General features: G+C 24.7%; 9 protein-coding genes across 9 annotated transcripts in view; 5 read left to right on the forward strand and 4 right to left on the reverse strand.

The window, feature by feature from the left end:
* The window catches only part of DICPUDRAFT_98707 (uncharacterized protein), a 1,531-nt gene extending 659 nt beyond the window's left edge, over positions 1–872 (reverse strand). The window contains exons 1-3 of the mRNA XM_003290454.1: positions 684–872; positions 206–243; positions 6–109 (exon numbers count right to left, since the gene is read on the reverse strand). Of these exons, the coding sequence (XP_003290502.1) occupies positions 6–109; positions 206–243; positions 684–747 (206 nt within the window). The 5' untranslated portion in view covers positions 748–872. The remainder of the gene's footprint in view (positions 1–5; positions 110–205; positions 244–683) is intronic.
* A 357-nt stretch (positions 873–1,229) lies between these two features.
* Positions 1,230–2,522, reverse strand: DICPUDRAFT_88963 (uncharacterized protein; the record flags this gene model as incomplete). The annotated part of the gene is made up of 3 exons (XM_003290455.1): positions 1,230–2,079; positions 2,159–2,395; positions 2,485–2,522. The coding sequence occupies 3 exons, from the start codon at positions 2,520–2,522 to the stop codon at positions 1,230–1,232; spliced, it is 1,125 nt and encodes a 374-aa protein (XP_003290503.1).
* A 583-nt stretch (positions 2,523–3,105) lies between these two features.
* DICPUDRAFT_56726 (uncharacterized protein) lies at positions 3,106–4,107 on the forward strand (the record flags this gene model as incomplete). Its single annotated transcript, XM_003290441.1, has 3 exons — positions 3,106–3,168; positions 3,249–3,400; positions 3,488–4,107. 3 exons carry the CDS (start codon positions 3,106–3,108, stop codon positions 3,909–3,911), a joined length of 639 nt encoding a protein of 212 aa, XP_003290489.1. The 3' UTR covers positions 3,912–4,107.
* A 283-nt stretch (positions 4,108–4,390) lies between these two features.
* Positions 4,391–5,213, forward strand: DICPUDRAFT_155018 (uncharacterized protein; the record flags this gene model as incomplete). The annotated part of the gene is made up of 2 exons (XM_003290442.1): positions 4,391–4,555; positions 4,671–5,213. The coding sequence occupies 2 exons, from the start codon at positions 4,391–4,393 to the stop codon at positions 5,211–5,213; spliced, it is 708 nt and encodes a 235-aa protein (XP_003290490.1).
* Positions 5,214–5,490: 277 nt separating this feature from the next.
* Positions 5,491–6,723, forward strand: DICPUDRAFT_37430 (uncharacterized protein; the record flags this gene model as incomplete). Its single annotated transcript, XM_003290443.1, has 2 exons — positions 5,491–5,815; positions 5,855–6,723. The coding sequence occupies 2 exons, from the start codon at positions 5,491–5,493 to the stop codon at positions 6,721–6,723; spliced, it is 1,194 nt and encodes a 397-aa protein (XP_003290491.1).
* Positions 6,724–6,994: 271 nt separating this feature from the next.
* DICPUDRAFT_88965 (uncharacterized protein) lies at positions 6,995–8,172 on the forward strand (the record flags this gene model as incomplete). The annotated part of the gene is made up of 2 exons (XM_003290444.1): positions 6,995–7,022; positions 7,088–8,172. The coding sequence occupies 2 exons, from the start codon at positions 6,995–6,997 to the stop codon at positions 8,170–8,172; spliced, it is 1,113 nt and encodes a 370-aa protein (XP_003290492.1).
* Positions 8,173–8,548: 376 nt separating this feature from the next.
* On the reverse strand, positions 8,549–11,395 carry DICPUDRAFT_155021 (uncharacterized protein; the record flags this gene model as incomplete). The annotated part of the gene is made up of 2 exons (XM_003290456.1): positions 8,549–10,191; positions 10,726–11,395. 2 exons carry the CDS (start codon positions 11,393–11,395, stop codon positions 8,549–8,551), a joined length of 2,313 nt encoding a protein of 770 aa, XP_003290504.1.
* Positions 11,396–12,628: 1,233 nt separating this feature from the next.
* Positions 12,629–15,380, forward strand: DICPUDRAFT_95153 (uncharacterized protein). The gene is made up of 5 exons (XM_003290445.1): positions 12,629–12,733; positions 12,803–13,073; positions 13,142–13,454; positions 13,531–13,837; positions 13,905–15,380. Exons 2-5 carry the CDS (start codon positions 12,864–12,866, stop codon positions 15,298–15,300), a joined length of 2,226 nt encoding a protein of 741 aa, XP_003290493.1. The 5' UTR covers positions 12,629–12,733; positions 12,803–12,863; the 3' UTR covers positions 15,301–15,380.
* A 23-nt stretch (positions 15,381–15,403) lies between these two features.
* On the reverse strand, positions 15,404–17,309 carry DICPUDRAFT_155023 (uncharacterized protein; the record flags this gene model as incomplete). Its single annotated transcript, XM_003290457.1, has 2 exons — positions 15,404–16,724; positions 16,798–17,309. 2 exons carry the CDS (start codon positions 17,307–17,309, stop codon positions 15,404–15,406), a joined length of 1,833 nt encoding a protein of 610 aa, XP_003290505.1.
* Positions 17,310–17,418: the final 109 nt, after the last annotated feature.

Consider the following 17,418-nt stretch of genomic DNA (forward strand, 5'->3'; position numbering starts at 1 on the left):
TAAACGTGCACGGTACATTACCTGCATTACCACCTCTGTTATTATTGTTATGATTACGATTATCGGCTCTGCTAACTCTTGTATTACCACCTCTGTTATTTCTTTGTGGCTATACAATAAAAAAAAAAAGAAAAAAAAAGAAAAAAAAGAAAAAAAATTAGTGCACAATTTAAAATAAAATTCCCTTAATATGATTACCACTTACTCTTCTGTTGTCTTTTTTGTTTTCTTTGATGAATTCATCTATTATTATAAAATGAGTTTTATTAAATTTTATCAATTATTGTTGTAGTTGATATTATTATTTTTTAATTATTATTTATTTATAATTTAAATTGAATTGATTAATAAAAAAAAAAGAGAAGAAAAAAATATTTTCGAATTAATATTTGATGATACTATTATTGTTTATTGCTATTATTATTTAGGGTTGTTAAAAGTGAAAATTAAACTAATAAAGAGTTTGTTTTAAAGAGAGCATTTTACTGTATATTTTATCTCTTTTTTTTTCTGTTTTAAAATAGCAATCTATGCTTTTCTACTATGATAATAATAGTAATTCTCTTTTTATAACATATCTACAAGAGTTTATAATTTTTTTAAAAAAAAAAAAAAAATAAAAGGAGAAAAAAAAAAAAAAAAAAAGGTTATCTATATTATAATAAACTAAAATAATTATATACCTAAAGCCATGTTAATTCTCTTTGAAGTAAGAGCAATATCCATATCTGATTGACCGCTTGACATCTTTGTATATTTGAAATTAGTGTACAAATAAATAATTTATATTAATTATTTAAAAAAGGTTATTATAGTATATAAAAAAAAAAAAGAAAGGAAACAATTATTAAAAAATAAATAAGCCTATAAAAAAGAAAATAATGTGAATAAACAATTAATTAAAAAAATTTTAAAAAAAAAAATTTTAAAAAAAAAAAATGAAAGAAATTAAAAAAAAAAAATTAAAAAAAAAAAATTAAAAAAATATTTAAAAAAAATATATTTTTAAATCAACCCTTTTTAACCCCACATATCGTTATATTTTAAATTTAAAATACAATTAAAATACAATTAAAAAAAAAATTAAAAAAAAAAAGGTTGGATTACAATAGAATTTAAATAAAAAAAACAAAATAAAAAAAATATTTATTTAAAAAAAAGAAAAGTTTTTTGGTTATAGTTTAAATTGGTATATATATATAAACAAGGATTTTGAAAATTTTTTTTATTTAAAAACCATTTGATTTTTTTAAAGCTTCAAATCTGGCAGTTAATTCATCATAGTCAGGATAATTTGTATCACCACCATTGGATGATGGTTGGTATGGAGGTGGTGATGGGAATCCACCAAAATTGTTATTTGAATTATTGTTAAAATTATTATTTGGGAAACTTGGGAAATTATCACCACTATTATTAAAATTATTATTATTGTTATTGTTATTGTCGTTATGTGTTGGTATTGATGGAAATTGGGATACATTAAATGTGGATGGTGGAGCAGATGGTTGATATTGTGGTGGTGGTTGTTGATATTGTTTTTGAATTTGTTGTTGTTGTTGGATTTGTGTTACAGTTGGTTGTTGTGGAATTACCATAACTGGGAAAGATGGCATACCAGGTTGTTGTGGTAGTGGTTGTTGTGATTGTTGTGGGAAATTTTGCATTGGTTGTAATGGAAGTGGTTGTTGTGATTGTTGTGGGAAATTTTGGGTGATGGGTTGGGGTATGATGGGTTGTGGTTGCATCATCATGGCTTGGTCAGGTGAAGCAATAATAAACTGTGTTTGTGGAGATGGTATAATTATAGGTGCTTGACAACAATAGTCTAGTTTATAGTGTGATGCTATATCATTTAAATATTGGAAAATTATTGCTGGATCTGGTGTTGCATAACTTAGTTTTTGAACAATCTTTGGGTTAACATGTGTGCCACATTGACAATTAACTTCATGTTCTAAATTTTTGCCATATTTTGCTTTTAGTTGTATTTTGATGTTTTCTAATTCTGGAATTTGAATTCTTTGTGATGCATAAACTAATGTAAAAATTGCCTCTTTTATTTCTATTGGTATTTGACTATAAATTATTATAAATTAAAAATGTTAATAAAAGTTTATATATACAGTGTTTATATGCAGATATGTTTGATACTTACTCTGAACATGAGATCAATTGAATTCTGGTGTGTAACAATTCACATAAAATTTCAATAATTTGATAGCATTCAATTAAATTGTCATCTCTAACAATGGTTTCAACACGAATACGTGCTGATTCTTCATTATTGCTCTTTAATAATTCTGCGACATTTCTTTTTTCATCTCTAACTATATTTGCTTTTTTATTTTTTAAAATTTGCAATCTACTAACTGCTAATTTAAGTTGTACTTTTCTTTTTTTTTTTTTTTTTAATTATAAAATTATATATTAGTATTAATATTTTGATCATCAATAATATAATCCAAATTTAACTATATTTACAATTTATTTGGTTCATAGCTTGGTCCAAAAAAGTTCATTTTATTATCTTGATAATAGATAAATGTATATAAAAAATATGATTATATTTATATAATATTGTTTTATTTGAATCACAAAGGTTATTAATTATTAATATACAAACTAAAATATACAAAAAATAATATAAATAAAACAAATTAAGAAAAAAAAAAAAATAATAAATAGAGAGAATTTTTTTTTTACTAATTTTTTAAGTTTTAAATAAAAAAAAATTAAATAAAAAAAAAAAAAATCTTTTTTAAAACTCATATTTTTAATAATTTTTTTTTAAATTTTTAATTTTTTTTTTTTAATTTTTTTTTTTAAATTTTTAATTTTATTTTTTAAATTATTATTATTTTTAATTCTTTATTATATATATATTAAAAAACTATATAGGGGGTTATAAAATAGATATATAGTATTAAGGTTTTTTTTTTTTTTTGTAAATAACAACAGTTTAAATATTATAATAATAAAAGAGAGGAGAATAACTTTTTTTTATACTTTATTTTATTTCTTTTTTTTTTTTTGTACATAAATAAATAATTATAATAATAATAATATAGTGGGATATATTCACACACATAAAAACATTAAAAAATGAAAAGATTTTTTGGTTCTAAAGCCCCACCAGCTCCAACATTAGACGAAGCTACCAAAAGAGTAATATTTACAAACTATATAAAAACACTATTGTTTTAATAAAATTATAAATACTAATAGTTTTTTTTAATTATTAATAGATTGATGGTAGAATGGGTCAAATGGATGAAAAAATCAATAAATTAAATCAAGAATTACTTGCATATGATAAACAAATAAAATCAACTAGACCTGGTCCAGCACAAAATGCAATTAAACAAAAAGCAATTAGAGTTTTACAACAAAAGAAAATGTAATTATATTTGTTATGGTTACTATGCGGAAAACGAGGATAAGTACTAACAAAATATTTGTTTTATATTTTTATATATATAAATAGGTATGAGAGACAAAGAGATCAAATGGCAAACACATCATTTAACATGGAGCAAACTAAGTTTGCAACAGAGTCAATGAGAGATACAATTACAACAGTAGCAGCAATGAAACAGGGTGCTAAAGATATGAAGCAGCAACTCAAACACATTAAAGTTGAAGAGGTAGACGATATGCAAGACGAAATGCAAGATTTACTCGATTATAATAATGAAATTCAAGAGTCACTTGGAAGAGCATACCAAACTCCAGAAACTTTAGACGAATCTGAATTAGAGGCAGAATTAATGTCAATGGGCGAAGAGTTAGAATTAGAAGCATCAATGCCATCTTATTTAATGGCACCTTCTGCTCCAACCACCGATCCCCATAGTGCCGCTCAAGTTGATGAATATGGTTTACCTGAAGCTTCTCAAATTGTAAATTAAAATAATAATAATAATAAAATAATAAATAATAAAATAACAATAAAATAATAATAAAATAATAACAACAAAACAAATCAATGAATATGGATAGAATTTAAAATAATTTAATATTTTATTTTTAGTCGCAAACCAAAACAAATTTTAATTGTAATCGTTATTATATTTTTAATAAATATTTATTTTAAAAAAAAAATTGAAAAGATCTTAATATTTAGAAATTGGTTATTTGTGAATCATTTATTCTTATCTCAAATTTCCTTTTTAAAATTTTTACTAGTATTCATTAAATATTTGGAAACCGCTCAAAATTTTTTTTTTTTTTTTTCATAAAAATAAATTTATTTAAAAAAAATAATTTAATTTTTTTATTTTTTTTTTTATTATTTTTAAAATTTTTACTCAACAAAAACAAATTATATAATTATCCACACAAATAAATAGATAAAATATTATTATTGGGATAAATAAGAATAAACAAAATGACAACCCCAGCAACAACAACAACCACACCAACACCAATACCATCAAATATTCCAGCTTTGGATTTATATACATTTTTAAATTTAACCTCCGACTTGGTTGATACTAAATATGTTTTTAAATGTAAATTATCAAACGAAGTTGATGGAATTTATATTACAAATGTAAGGCTACAATACAGTTGTTTATATTTATATGATGATAATAATAATAATAATAATAAATAATAATACTAATTTCAATTATGTTTTTCATTTTTAATTTTTATTTAAAATTTAGGCATGGGTTGCAGGTTTTGTTAAATCATCTAGAGTTGTTCGTAAAAAGGTAGCAGAGGGCGAGGATGAAACATCAACTCTTGAATTAATGATTTCAGATGGTTGTTCAGATCTTAGAGTTGTTCAATACAAAACACCATATAAAGCTGAAGACTTTGAAATATCTCAATATTATTCATTTATTGTAAGGCCATTCATGAATAAACCAGGAGTAGGAACAGTTACATTTACTCAAATCCAAGCTTCATTATCTTCATTTCATAAAATTACAAATTATAACGAAGTCACAGCCCACATTTCTGAAAGTATTCGTTCATTTTATTATATGTTGGCTCCATTCCCATCATTAGTTATTAAAGTAATCAAAGCATATACCTCAAATGGTTATGGTATCAAAGAAAATATCCTCATAGAGCATCTTCAAATTAAACCAGAAGAAGATAAAAAAATTTCAGATTTAAAACATTTTATTAAATTCTTAAAAGATAACAACCAACTCATCGAAAATGAAAATGGCTACACATTGGCCGAACAACAATCTTAATAAATAAACACTGAAAAAAAAACACTAAATTTATTCTTTTCTAAAAACATAATTCGTTTATATTAAAATAATATTTATTCGTTTATTTCATTTATTTTTTAATTTTTTTATTTTTTTTTTTATTTTTTTATTTTTTTTGTTTTTTATTTTTTTTTTTTATAAATTTTTTAATTTTTTAATTTTTTTTTTTTGCGAAATCATTTTAATTATTTTTTAAATTGTTTAAGTAATTATTCGTTTTATCTAATCTTTTTATCATTAAGTTTTATAGAAAAAAATGATTAATAGATTCAATAGTATTAATAGTTTCAAAAAAAATTTAAAATTAAATTATTTAAAAAACTTTACCCCTTCTAGTGGGAATTTTTTAAATAGTTTTACAACTACAAACACACCACTTTATAGCAAGCAAAATAGTAATAATAATTGCATACAATTTTTTAATAATGTTAATAGTAAATTTGTAAATAGAAAATATTCAACCAACAATAATAGTAATTTTATACAACAACAACAACAACAACAACAACCACAACCACAACAACTTGTAAATAATAATCATAACAATAATAACAACAACAATAGTCATAATAGTCATAATAGTCATAACAATAATAATAATAATAATTTTGAGAAATCAGAAAAAATCTATACTTGCAAGGTAATTAGTACAAGTAGAAGTTATAAAAAAGGAATTGAAAATTTACCAGAGGGATTTATTCTTCAAAGAGTATTCGAGCCAAGTAATGTTAGATGGTTGGTTAACGAAGAAAGCAATCGTGATGTTTATATATTTCCATCGTTTGGTTGTGTAGTATCATGGGGTATCACCGATGCACAGTTACAGACTATTTTAAATTGGTTAAAGCCATATGAAATCAGACCAAATCAAACACCACTTTCAGATACATATCGTTACAAAGTATCCAATCAAAAATCATTCAATTTTGAAATTTCAAAAAAGCCACAAGAACTCTTAAACTTATCAAAAGCTCAAGGTGATCAAGAAATTGAAAAGTTTTGTTCCTCATATGCATTCGCTCAATCGGTTGCATTGTTTCCATTAGAAGATAGAGTTCAAAATATTAGTGATATTGTCGAGAATATTTCTATCACTGGTAAAATTAATCAATTAAAAAAGATTGAAATCATTCGTCAACTTGGTGAACAATTATTAATCAAGAGTAGCATCAATTTACACTCTGATTTTGAAACACCAGAATTCTTTTGGGAAAATACTGAAGGTGAAAATATTTACAACACTGTCAGATCACATTGCGAAATTGGTAAACGTATTAGAATCATGAATGAAAAGTTAAATTTAATCACTGACATTTACGATGTTATCAATGATGAGCAAAAACACAAGCATTCAATTCGTTTGGAAAGAATTATTATATTTTTAATTGCTATGGAAATCTTTATTACCCTTTTAAGAGAATTCCGTGATTATTATTTAGAAAAAAGAAAAGAAGAGGAAGAAGAAAAAAGAAAAAAGGAACAACTTTAGTATAAAAATAACAAATGATCAAATTCATCAGATGCAGATGCATACAGATACATAAACAAATAAATAAAAATATTACTAAATAAGATTTTAAAATAAATACCAAATATATTAATTTTCAAATAATAAAAATAAAAAAATCTATTTTTATTTTTATTTTTTTTTAAATTTTTATATTTTAAATTTTTTTAACTCATCAATTTTTTAATTTATATTTATTATTTGTTTTTTATATTTTTAATTATAGCTATCGATTAACAGTTTATAGTTTAAAATGGATAATATCATGGATAAAAAAATAGGTAATTTATATTTTGTAAAAATATACTAAGACAGTATATAAGCTAATGGTTTAATTTAATTGTAGTAATTGACATTGGATCATATTATATTAAGGTTGGATATTCAAATGAAGATAGGCCAAGACTTATAGTACCTTCAACCATTGGTAGACCAAGATTTTTGGATCTAAGTAGGGATTTATGTGATAAACCCCATTACATTGGCAGTGAAGCAATTTCAAAAAAAGGAATATTAGCACTAAAATACCCAATAGAGTATGGAGTTGTTTCAAATTGGGATGATATGGAAAAAATTTTGGTTTATATTTTTAACGAACTTAATGTTAATACAGAGGAATACTCAGTTATCATCGCACAGTCACCAATAGATACAAATAAAAATAAAGAAGAAATAACTAAAGTTATGTTTGAAACATTTAATGTACAAAATTTATATATAGGCATACAGCAAGAGTTAACACTAAAATCAATAGGTTTAAAAACAGGACTTGTTGTCGATTCGGGTGATAGCTCAACACTTATAGTACCTGTTATAGATGGTGTTGTAGAAAGAAATTCAGTCGTATTATTGAAAATAGGTGGAAGAGATATTACAGATTATTTATTTAAATTGTTAAATGAAAATGGAAATAAAATCTATCAGTATGATAAGAACATTGTAAGTCAAGTAAAGGAAAACTTTGGTTTTATTTCTTTAGATTGTTACAATGAACAACAACAGGAAGAAAAGGAATATCAATTACCTGCTGGTAAAATGATTAATTTTACTAATGAAGTTTTTAAAGCACCAGAATTAATTTTTAATCCATCTCTTCATCAAATCCCCATGGACTCTATTGACAGATTAATTTATGAAACAATAATGAAATTTAATAAAAAAGAAATTCAAAAAGATTTATTCAGTAACATAGTTTTAACAGGTGGAAACACTAAATTCAAAGGTTTTAAAGAGCGTTTAGAAAAGGAGATGCATAATGTATTATCGTCCAATGAAGGTGAATGTGTAACCATTAAAATTACATCAACATCAGAACCACTCTACTCCTCATGGTTAGGTTGTTCGTTAATTGAAACATCTCACTATAATTCAAAAAATTACTCAAGATTCGAATATGACAAAGTTGGGCCCTCCATAATATATTCAAAATAAATAAAAAAAGATATTTTAATCCTTAAATAGACCCAAAAAACAACTGTATAGCATTTTGTAACCTAGAAGTTGTGATGTTCTTAACAAAAATAAGATGAAAGAGTCCACAATAAATATGATAAAAATAATTTTAATCATTTTTTCTTTAGATAATAAAACCTTTATAAATTTTCAATTTTATTTTATTTTACAAATTATTATCTTTTTTTTATCTTTTTTTTATTTTACAAAATCAATTTTTATCTTTTTTAAAAAAAAAATTAGTTTTTGGATAATTCCAGGTGATCTAAAACAATAACGATAATTTGATTGATGAACATACTTTAAAATATTTTTTTTTTAAATAAAATCTTTTTATTTTTTTACCAAAATTTCTTTAATATACCAATAGTATATTTTCCTTTTTTTCTCTCCTATATATTAATTCAACTGATTCTGGTATACCTTGGGTAAGTGGTTGATCGAAATTTCTACCAAATGTTAATGTCTTAACTGAGGATGGTATATCTCCTGCTTTAAGTGGTTGATTGAATTTTTTGCCAAATGTTAATGTCTTAACTGAGGATGGTATATCACCTGCTTTAAGTGGTTGATTGAAATAACTACCAAAAACCAAGGTCTTGACTGATGATGGCACTGATCCTTCACTAAGAGGCAGGTTGAAGCAGGTCCCAAATTTTAATTCTTGAACTGAGGATGGAATATCACCTTGTTTAAGTGGTTCATTGAAATGCTCACCTAATGCTAATGTCTTAACTGATGGTGGAATATCACCTTGTTTAAGTGGTTGTCCGAATCTAATACCAAATGTTAATATCTTAACTGAGGATGGTATATCTCCTGCTTTTAGTGGTTGATTGAAATAATCACCAAAAACCAAGGTCTTGACTGATGATGGTATATCACCTTGTTTAAGTGGTTGATTGAAACTTCTACGAAATGTTAATGTCTTAACTGAGGATGGTATATCTCCTGCTTTAAGTGGTTGATTGAAATTTTTATAAAATTCTAATTCTTCAACTGAGGATGGAATATCACCTTGTACAAGTGGTTGATTGAATCTATAACCAAATAATAATGTCTTAACTGAGGATGGTATATCTCCTGCTTTAAGTGGTTGATTGAAATGTTCCCCAAAAACCAAGGTCTTGACTGATGACGGCACGGATCCTTCATTAAGAGGCAGGTTGAAAAAGGTCCCAAATTCTAATTCTTCAACTGAGGAAGGAATATCACCTTCGATAAGTGGTTGATTGAATCTATGACCAAATCTTAATATCTTAACTGAGGATGGTATATCTCCTACTTTAAGTGGTTGATTGAAATAATCACCAAATTCTAATTTTTCAACTGAGGATGGAATATCACCTTGTTTAAGTGGTTGTTCGAAATTCCCTAGTTTTAGTTTTTTAACTGATGATGGAAGAACAATTTCTCCAAGTGAACAATTGAATCCATAACCAAATATTAGCTTTTCTACTGAAGATGGTATATCTCCTTCTTTAAGTCGTTGATTGAAATTATTACCAAATGTTAATTTATTAACTGAGGACGGTATATCTCCTGCTTTAAGTGGTTTATTGAAATTATTACCAAATGTTAATATCTTAACTGAGGATGGTATATCTCCTGCTTTAAGTGGTTGATTGAATCTATAACCAAATAATAATGTCTTAACTGAGGATGGTATATCTCCTACTTTAAGTGGTTGATCAAAATCTCTCCCTAGCCTCAATGTTTTAACCGATAAGGGTATATCTCCTGCTTTAAGTGATTGATTGAAATTTCTCCCTAGCTTCAATGTTTTAACTGATAAGGGTATATCTCCTGCTTTAAGTGGTTGATTGAAATTTCTCCCCAGCTTCAATGTTTTAACTGATAAGGGTATTTGATTAAAGTTGGGTATTTGATTAAAATAAGAACCAAATTTAAGTATTTCAATGGATGGTAGTAATCCAAAATCAAAATCTTCATCAAAGTCAATTGTTACATCTCTTAAGTTATTTTTATTTGGGAATTCTATTAATTGTTCTTTCGTTGGAAAATATATATTATGATTGATGAACAATCTCAAAAAATATATAATTCGAGTTCTTATAACCACATTCCTCCAAATTTTGAAAAATAAATTGTTAGAATTATCCATTATATTTTTTTTTGATAAATTAAAAAAATATAATAAAATTTAAAAATTTTTAATTTATCAAAAAAAATATAATAAAATTTTAAAAAATTTAAATTTTTTTTTATTTTATTGTAAAAACTGCCCTTATATTTGTTATTTCAAATTTGCAAATTTGGTTGCTCTAATAATAAAATTTTTTTTTAAAAATTTTTTTTTAAAGTTAATATTAAATTTAAGTTTTTTTAGTTGTGGGTTTTTAAAAAAGATAATCTAAACAGATATTTGTTTTTTTATGACTTTACTGCTTATATTATAATATAAAATAAAATTTATGCAGTTTTTTTTATTATTTTAGATTAGTTGATTTTAAATTTCGAAAATTGTATCAACATTGATGTCATTGTATCTTTCATAAATGTTTTCTTTACCTTTCATTGATTTAATTGATGCAATAGCGGTAGTTGTAATCTTGTATGTGCCAACATTATTCTTTGAAAGGTATTTCTTTAAATATTCAATTGAATCGGTTAGGGTTTTACCTTCTTTTAATATTTCATTCATTATTAAAATATGAAATGGTTTGTCGACATTTGAAGATGAGCAATGGACCATTTCATTTAATTTGATATTGTTTGAATGGTTAAAAGTATTATTAATATCGTCCTTTTCTAATATTAATAATGGTAGTTGTAGCATCTGAGAAAACTTGGTACCAATCTCGTTAGATTTGATTTTATAGACTACAATCAAGTGGATAGAGTTTTTGAATCTGTATTGCCAGTACTCTAAAATGTTGGAAAAGTCTGTTGGTGAAAGATAGAGCGAGGAGATATCGAATGAAATATTAATTTTATTTTTTAAATAATATTTTATTTCATTTTCGCATTCACTTTCGCTGTTACTATCACAGTCACATTCGCTGTCACTACTACTGTTACTAGAGGCACCTCCCCAACTGTTATGAAGATAGTTGTTTACACGGTTGTTTCCATCGTCGTTTCCAATTTTAAGTTTTAAATTGTTTCTAATTGAATTGGTTGCACAACTTTTAAATTGTAAATAATTGGAGCAAACTTGTGAATTCTTTTCCATAATCATTTTGAAGTATGAATACTAAGCACCGAGCAAGAGAAGCTATAAGAGATAAAAAAATAAAAAAAAATAAAAATAAAAAAAAAGAAATATATATATATAAATAAGTTTATTTAAAGGGGTAATTAAAATATTTTAAAAACTTTATTAAATAAATAAATCATTATAATTTATTTTTTATATATAATGATATGAAAAAAAAAAAAGTATATAAATATTAATTAAAATTATTTATTATGTGGGTGTGTGGTTTAAATAATAATAATTGAAAAAAAAGGAAAAAAAATTGCAATTTTTGTGTGCTTATATAAATATTTTTTCCTCCGCATTAATTATAAATAACTCGAACTTCTTTTCCTATCAATGCTTTGATCAAAACTGTGCATGGTTACCAAATTTGTGTATATGATGAAAAACTGCGTTATTATTAATAAAAAAAATAATTTAATTTAATTAATGTTGTGTGGTCATTCATATAAAAAAAACCACAATATTATTATTTGGGTTTTTCTTTATTTGAAAACTATATTTGCACTCTTTTTTCACTTTTTTAACTATATTAATCTAGATTAAATAAAAAAAAATTAGTAAAAAAGTAAGCAATTTTATTAAAAGTCACAAACGAATACCCACATATTGCCTTTGAAATGATTTTTTTATATGGTGGTTATTGTTTAAATTTTTGTTAAAAAAACAATAAAATAAATTAATATGAGAACGAGCTCTTTATAAATTTTTTTGAAAAAAAAATGAAAATAATTAATCTATTTTTATAACCTTTTTAAGGATTTCATTTTATAGATCAAAAAAAAAAATTAAAAAAAATTAAAAAAAAATTAAAAAAAAATTTTTTAATCAAAAAACAAAAAAAAAAAATAATATGTCTTTTTGTCTTATTATTTAATCATCACAAATAAAGAAAATGAAAATATAAAAAAAACAAATTAAAAGAAAAAAAAAAAGATGGTCTAAAAGTTTTGTTTTTAAAGAATAATCTCATTCATTATCTTTTAACATTTTTGTGTAAATTATTATTATTTAATATTAGGTCCAAAAGAAATCAAAAAAATTTTTTTAATAATTTTATTTATTTTTTTATAAATAAAAACGATTTTATTTTTTTTTATTTTATTTTATTTTTTTTATTTTTTTTTTTTATTTTATTTTTTTATTTTATAAATAATAGTAATAGTTTCACACATACAAATAAACATCATATAGTTTGTGTATATATTATAATTTTTAATAAAAAAAATTTAATATTATTAAAAAAAAATTTTTAAATTTTTCCAAAATTAATAAATTCACTCCCTAGTTAACAAAAAAAAAGGAAGTGATGTTTTGGTATGTAGTAATAAACATTTCTATTTTATTTTTTATTTATTATAATACTTATATTTTAAAACAACTTAGGTATATAGATAATTTTTAAATTTAAAATACTTTTTTTTTTTTTTCTTTTTCTTTTTAGAAAATGATGGAGAATAATAATAACAATAATAACAACCAAATTATCAACCATTCATTTGGTGATACCAGCAGCACATCGTCAGAGAATTTGGTAGATATTAAAGAGGAACAGGTAAATCAAAATGTTCAAAAGATCTCTGACTTATATCCAGAAACACACACCAGCTCTAAAGGGTTATGGGGAACTTTGTATCTTAGTTTAACTGCAATTGGTGTAAGTAACAAAATACAGTGTATAAAATAATAAGAAAATTAACTAACAAGATTTTGTTTAATAATTAGGTTATTTTTGGTGATATTGGTACATCGGTATTATATGTTTATTCGTCAATGTTTAGCGAAGATCACCCAGTAAACGAAAAAAATATTATTGGAAGTTTAAGTCTTATTATATGGGCATTAATTATGGTGGTCTGTGTTAAATATATGTCATTTATATTGCAAGTAGACAATAATGGTGAAGGTGGTATTATAGCATTGACAAGTTTAATTCCAAAAACAGCAAACCCAAAGCTAATTAAAATTCTTTCAGTTATTTCTATCTTGGGCTCCTCTTTTATATTGGGAGATGGTGTTATCACTCCGGCTGTATCTCGTATGTATTTTATTTTAGTAATTGCTTTATTTTTTAAATTATAAATACTAATTAATTTTTTTAATATTTATTAAAGTATTAAGTGCTGTTGAAGGTTTAGAAGTAGGAATTAAAGGAGACACCATTAAAAGTTGGATTATCCCAATTACTGTTATTATTTTATTTATTCTCTTTGCTATTCAATCATTTGGTACAGAAGCTATCGGTATTATTTGCGGACCAGTTCTAATTCTTTGGTTTTTTGCAATTGGTATATTTGGTTTAATAAAAGTAGTCAATCACCCAGTTGTATTTAGAGCTTTCAATCCATGGGAGGGTATTAGCCATTTTCTCTTAAATGGTCCCAAAGGTTTTTTATTATTGGGTACTGTTATTTTGTGTGTGTATGTATAAAACAAATAATTAAAATTAAAAAAAAAAAAACTCAAACTAAAATTTTAATTTTTATAGAACTGGTTGTGAAGCACTTTATGCAGATTTGGGTCATTTTGGTAAAAAAGCAGTTAGAATTGCATGGTTTTTTATAGCATTTCCATGTTTACTTTTAAATTATATGGGTCAGGCTGCTCTCTATATTGAGAATCCACATGTTAGCAATCCATTCTTTGAACTTATGCCACGATCATTCCTTTGGCCTATGATTATATTAGCCACACTCGCCACAGTTATTGCAAGTCAAGCATTAATATCAGGTGCATTCTCTATAATAAACCAGGCTATATCTTTAAAATTCTTCCCACCCTTAAAAGTTAAACACACTTCAAAAAAAATTAAAGGTCAAATTTATATATCAGAAGTTAATTGGGCTTTGTGTTTTTTAACTTTGATTGTGGTCATAGGTTTTAAACACTCATCAAATTTAATTGCTGCTTACGGTTTAGGTGTTGCTTTGGTTATGCTTTTAACAACCATAATGTATCTATTTGTACTACGATTACATTTTAACGTTAGACTAGTATATCTTGTTCCACTTTCTATCTCATTTATTATAATGGATGGTCTCTTTTTTACATCATCTGTCGTCAAAATTCCTCATGGTGGTTGGTTCCCATTAGCCGTTGGTTTTGTAATTTCATCTTTAATGTTAATTTTTAAAACTGGTAGAGAGAAAATGGTTAAAGAAATTCAACAAATATCACCACCTCTTTCAGCCACTTTAGAACAATGTAATCTTGGTGACAATGATAAACGTTGTAATCCTGCAGTATTCTTCTCTCTCTATGAAGAAAAGACCCCTCTCTCTTTACTAAAGCTTTTACCATTCCTTAATCAAATGCCCTATCCGCTATTCTTTGTTAAAGTTTATCATTTACCCGTACCATTTATCAATGAAGCTCATAGAATTGTATGCCGTGAATTAATTCCAGATAAAGGTGTTTACCAAGTTGCATTAAATTATGGTTATAGTGAGGTTATTAATATTCCAAAAGAAATCAAAAAACTAATAGATCAGAAAATTATAGTACTAAGAAAAGAAAAGCTATCAACATTTTTAAAGGATAATAATTACAGAGGTAGCACAGGTAGCTCAGGTAGTCACAGCCCTCTTAACCACAGAAACAATGATTTAATAACAGACTATCATTATGACGAAAATAGCACAAAAAATGAAAAAGAAAGATACAACGAAATAGAATTAGATATTCCATCTTTTAAAAAGCGTTTGAATATTAAATACATAGGTAGTAGAGAAAGAGTAAAAGCACCCAAGAATCAATTCTTTTTAAAGCGTATAGGAACTTTTATTTTTGATATTTTACTACAAAATTCAAGATCAGAAGCCCACTATTTCAACATCCATCATGAATCATTTATTGAAATCGGAAATAAAATCCAAATTAAATAAAACTAAATAGTAGTTATTACATAATTTATAGATTTTGTTTTTTAATAAATAAAATATTCGTTTTTTTATTTATTTATTTATATTTAATTTTATATTTATATTTTTACCACGTCTCTGTGATATATCTTTTTTCTATTTCCAATTTTTCAAAATAATTGTTTACTAATTGGTCAATATTTGATTGCTCTTGATCTGAATTGTTTTTTAATAAATTTGATTTTATAATTTCTAATAAAGTTTGCTTAATATCTTTAGGCATTCTACCGGAGGAACCAGAGATATAGAAATAACCATTTTCATTATTTAAAACTTGCCAAATTTGATCAGAGTCTTTTTCGATATAGTTCTGGACATAATTCTTTTTTCCGTCTTTAGAGTCACGAGAGAACGCAGTTGTTAATTTTGTAATTGTACCATTTTTTTCAAACTGTTCAAATTCGTTTCTATAGAGATAATCCTTTGCCTCGTGTCTACAACCAAAATAAAATAATGCTTTACCTAAGGATTGGATGCTGTTGGACTCTTTTTGGTATTGTCTTTCTTGCATAAATGATCTAAACATTGCACAACCAGTACCTGGGCCAACCATAATAATTGGTGTTTCGTATGACTTTGGTAATGATGCACCACTTTCTTTAATAAACAATGAAACTGTTTCATTTAGTTCCAAAGATTGAAAATATTGTGAACATAAACCAGTTCTAAGCAGATGTCTATAAGGAGTTTTGTAAGTGTTGATACCAGCGGTGATATGAATGGCATTTGGATAAAGAGATGATGATGATGAAATTGAAAATGGTCTTGGTTTAATTGGTGATATTAAATCAAATAAAAACTCAAATGGAATATTAGCAGATGGGAATTCTACTAGTACATCTATATAGTTTCTTTTTTCTTTTTGATTATAGGTTCTGAGATCGTCTTGGCCTTCAGCTGAAGAGAAAAATTCCAACCTTTCTTTTTCCATAGGATTTTCAACAAAATATGATAATAATTCGAAAAAGTATCTCTTTGGTGAACCTAAAATATCGAAATAACTTTCAACTAACTGATAAACTGAAATTGGTGTGATAATTGATGTTGGGGCTTGTGTTATTTCTGGATCTACAGGCTCTATTGATTCGACAATCCAATTTTCATTTAATTTTAATAATTGAATAAACTCCATTACTTTTTTCTTTGGGTTTCTTGGTAAAATATATGCAACATCACCATTTTTATAAAACTTTTGTGGAGATTTTATTTGATTATTGATTTCGGTAATATCCAACTCTATGTGTCTAACATCTTGTTCCCAATCTATATTTGTAATTCTTTCATTCCTAATAATTTTACTCTTTGAAAATTGTTTATTTGAAACTATATCATTTGCTTTTAATTCTGTATTATCTTTATTTATCTTTAATTTAAACTTGGCTTTTAATCTAAAAAATAATGAATATTGTTAATTTAAAATTAAAAAAAATTTTAATGTAAATAAAATTTTTTTATATTTACATTGAATTATCGTTTATATTAAAATTTTGAGGTAATGGATACATTAATAAAAGTGAATCTATTAACTCTTTTGTCCATTTTTCAACTTCATAATCGATTCCCAAGTCATGTTGATCATCTGCATCACCTCTACGTAATAATGGGATTGCACCCAATGACATTAATCTTGAATATAATTTCTTTGCTGCAAAATTATAAGTTGTATATGATGAATCGCCCAAACCCAATACTGCAAATTTAGTTCTTGATAATGAGTTACTTGGTAATGATTTGATTAATAAAAAGTTCCAAAATGGCTTCATTGGATCTGGTACATCACCATGACCAGTTGTTGAAAGAACAAAAATAACAACCTTTTCTTCTGGTAATTTTATTTTATTATAATTTCCAATGTCAAATAATTTTGGTTTGATGTCATATTTTATTAAATCTCTTGTTAATTTTTCTGCAACTTCTTGTGAAGTTCCTGATTCTGTTGCATATAATATAGTGCAACTTTTATTATTTATCATTGTTGTGTTAGTGGGAGATTTTAAATAAAAAATGAAAAATAAATTAAAAATAAAAAAAATAAAAATAAAAAAAAATAGAAAAAAATAAAATTTTTTGTCATAAAATGAT

Source organism: Dictyostelium purpureum, assembly GCF_000190715.1.
Source record: "Dictyostelium purpureum unplaced genomic scaffold DICPUscaffold_225, whole genome shotgun sequence".
NCBI lineage: Eukaryota > Evosea > Eumycetozoa > Dictyosteliales > Dictyosteliaceae > Dictyostelium > Dictyostelium purpureum.

Coding starts and splice junctions, on each gene's coding strand:
- DICPUDRAFT_95153 (XM_003290445.1), top strand. CDS start 12,864: ATGATGGAGAATAATAATAACAATAATAACAACCAAATTATCAACCAT. Junction 13,455..13,530: donor TATCACTCCGGCTGTATCTC/GTATGTATTTTA, acceptor TATTTATTAAAG/TATTAAGTGCTGTTGAAGGT. Junction 13,838..13,904: donor GGTACTGTTATTTTGTGTGT/GTATGTATAAAA, acceptor TAATTTTTATAG/AACTGGTTGTGAAGCACTTT.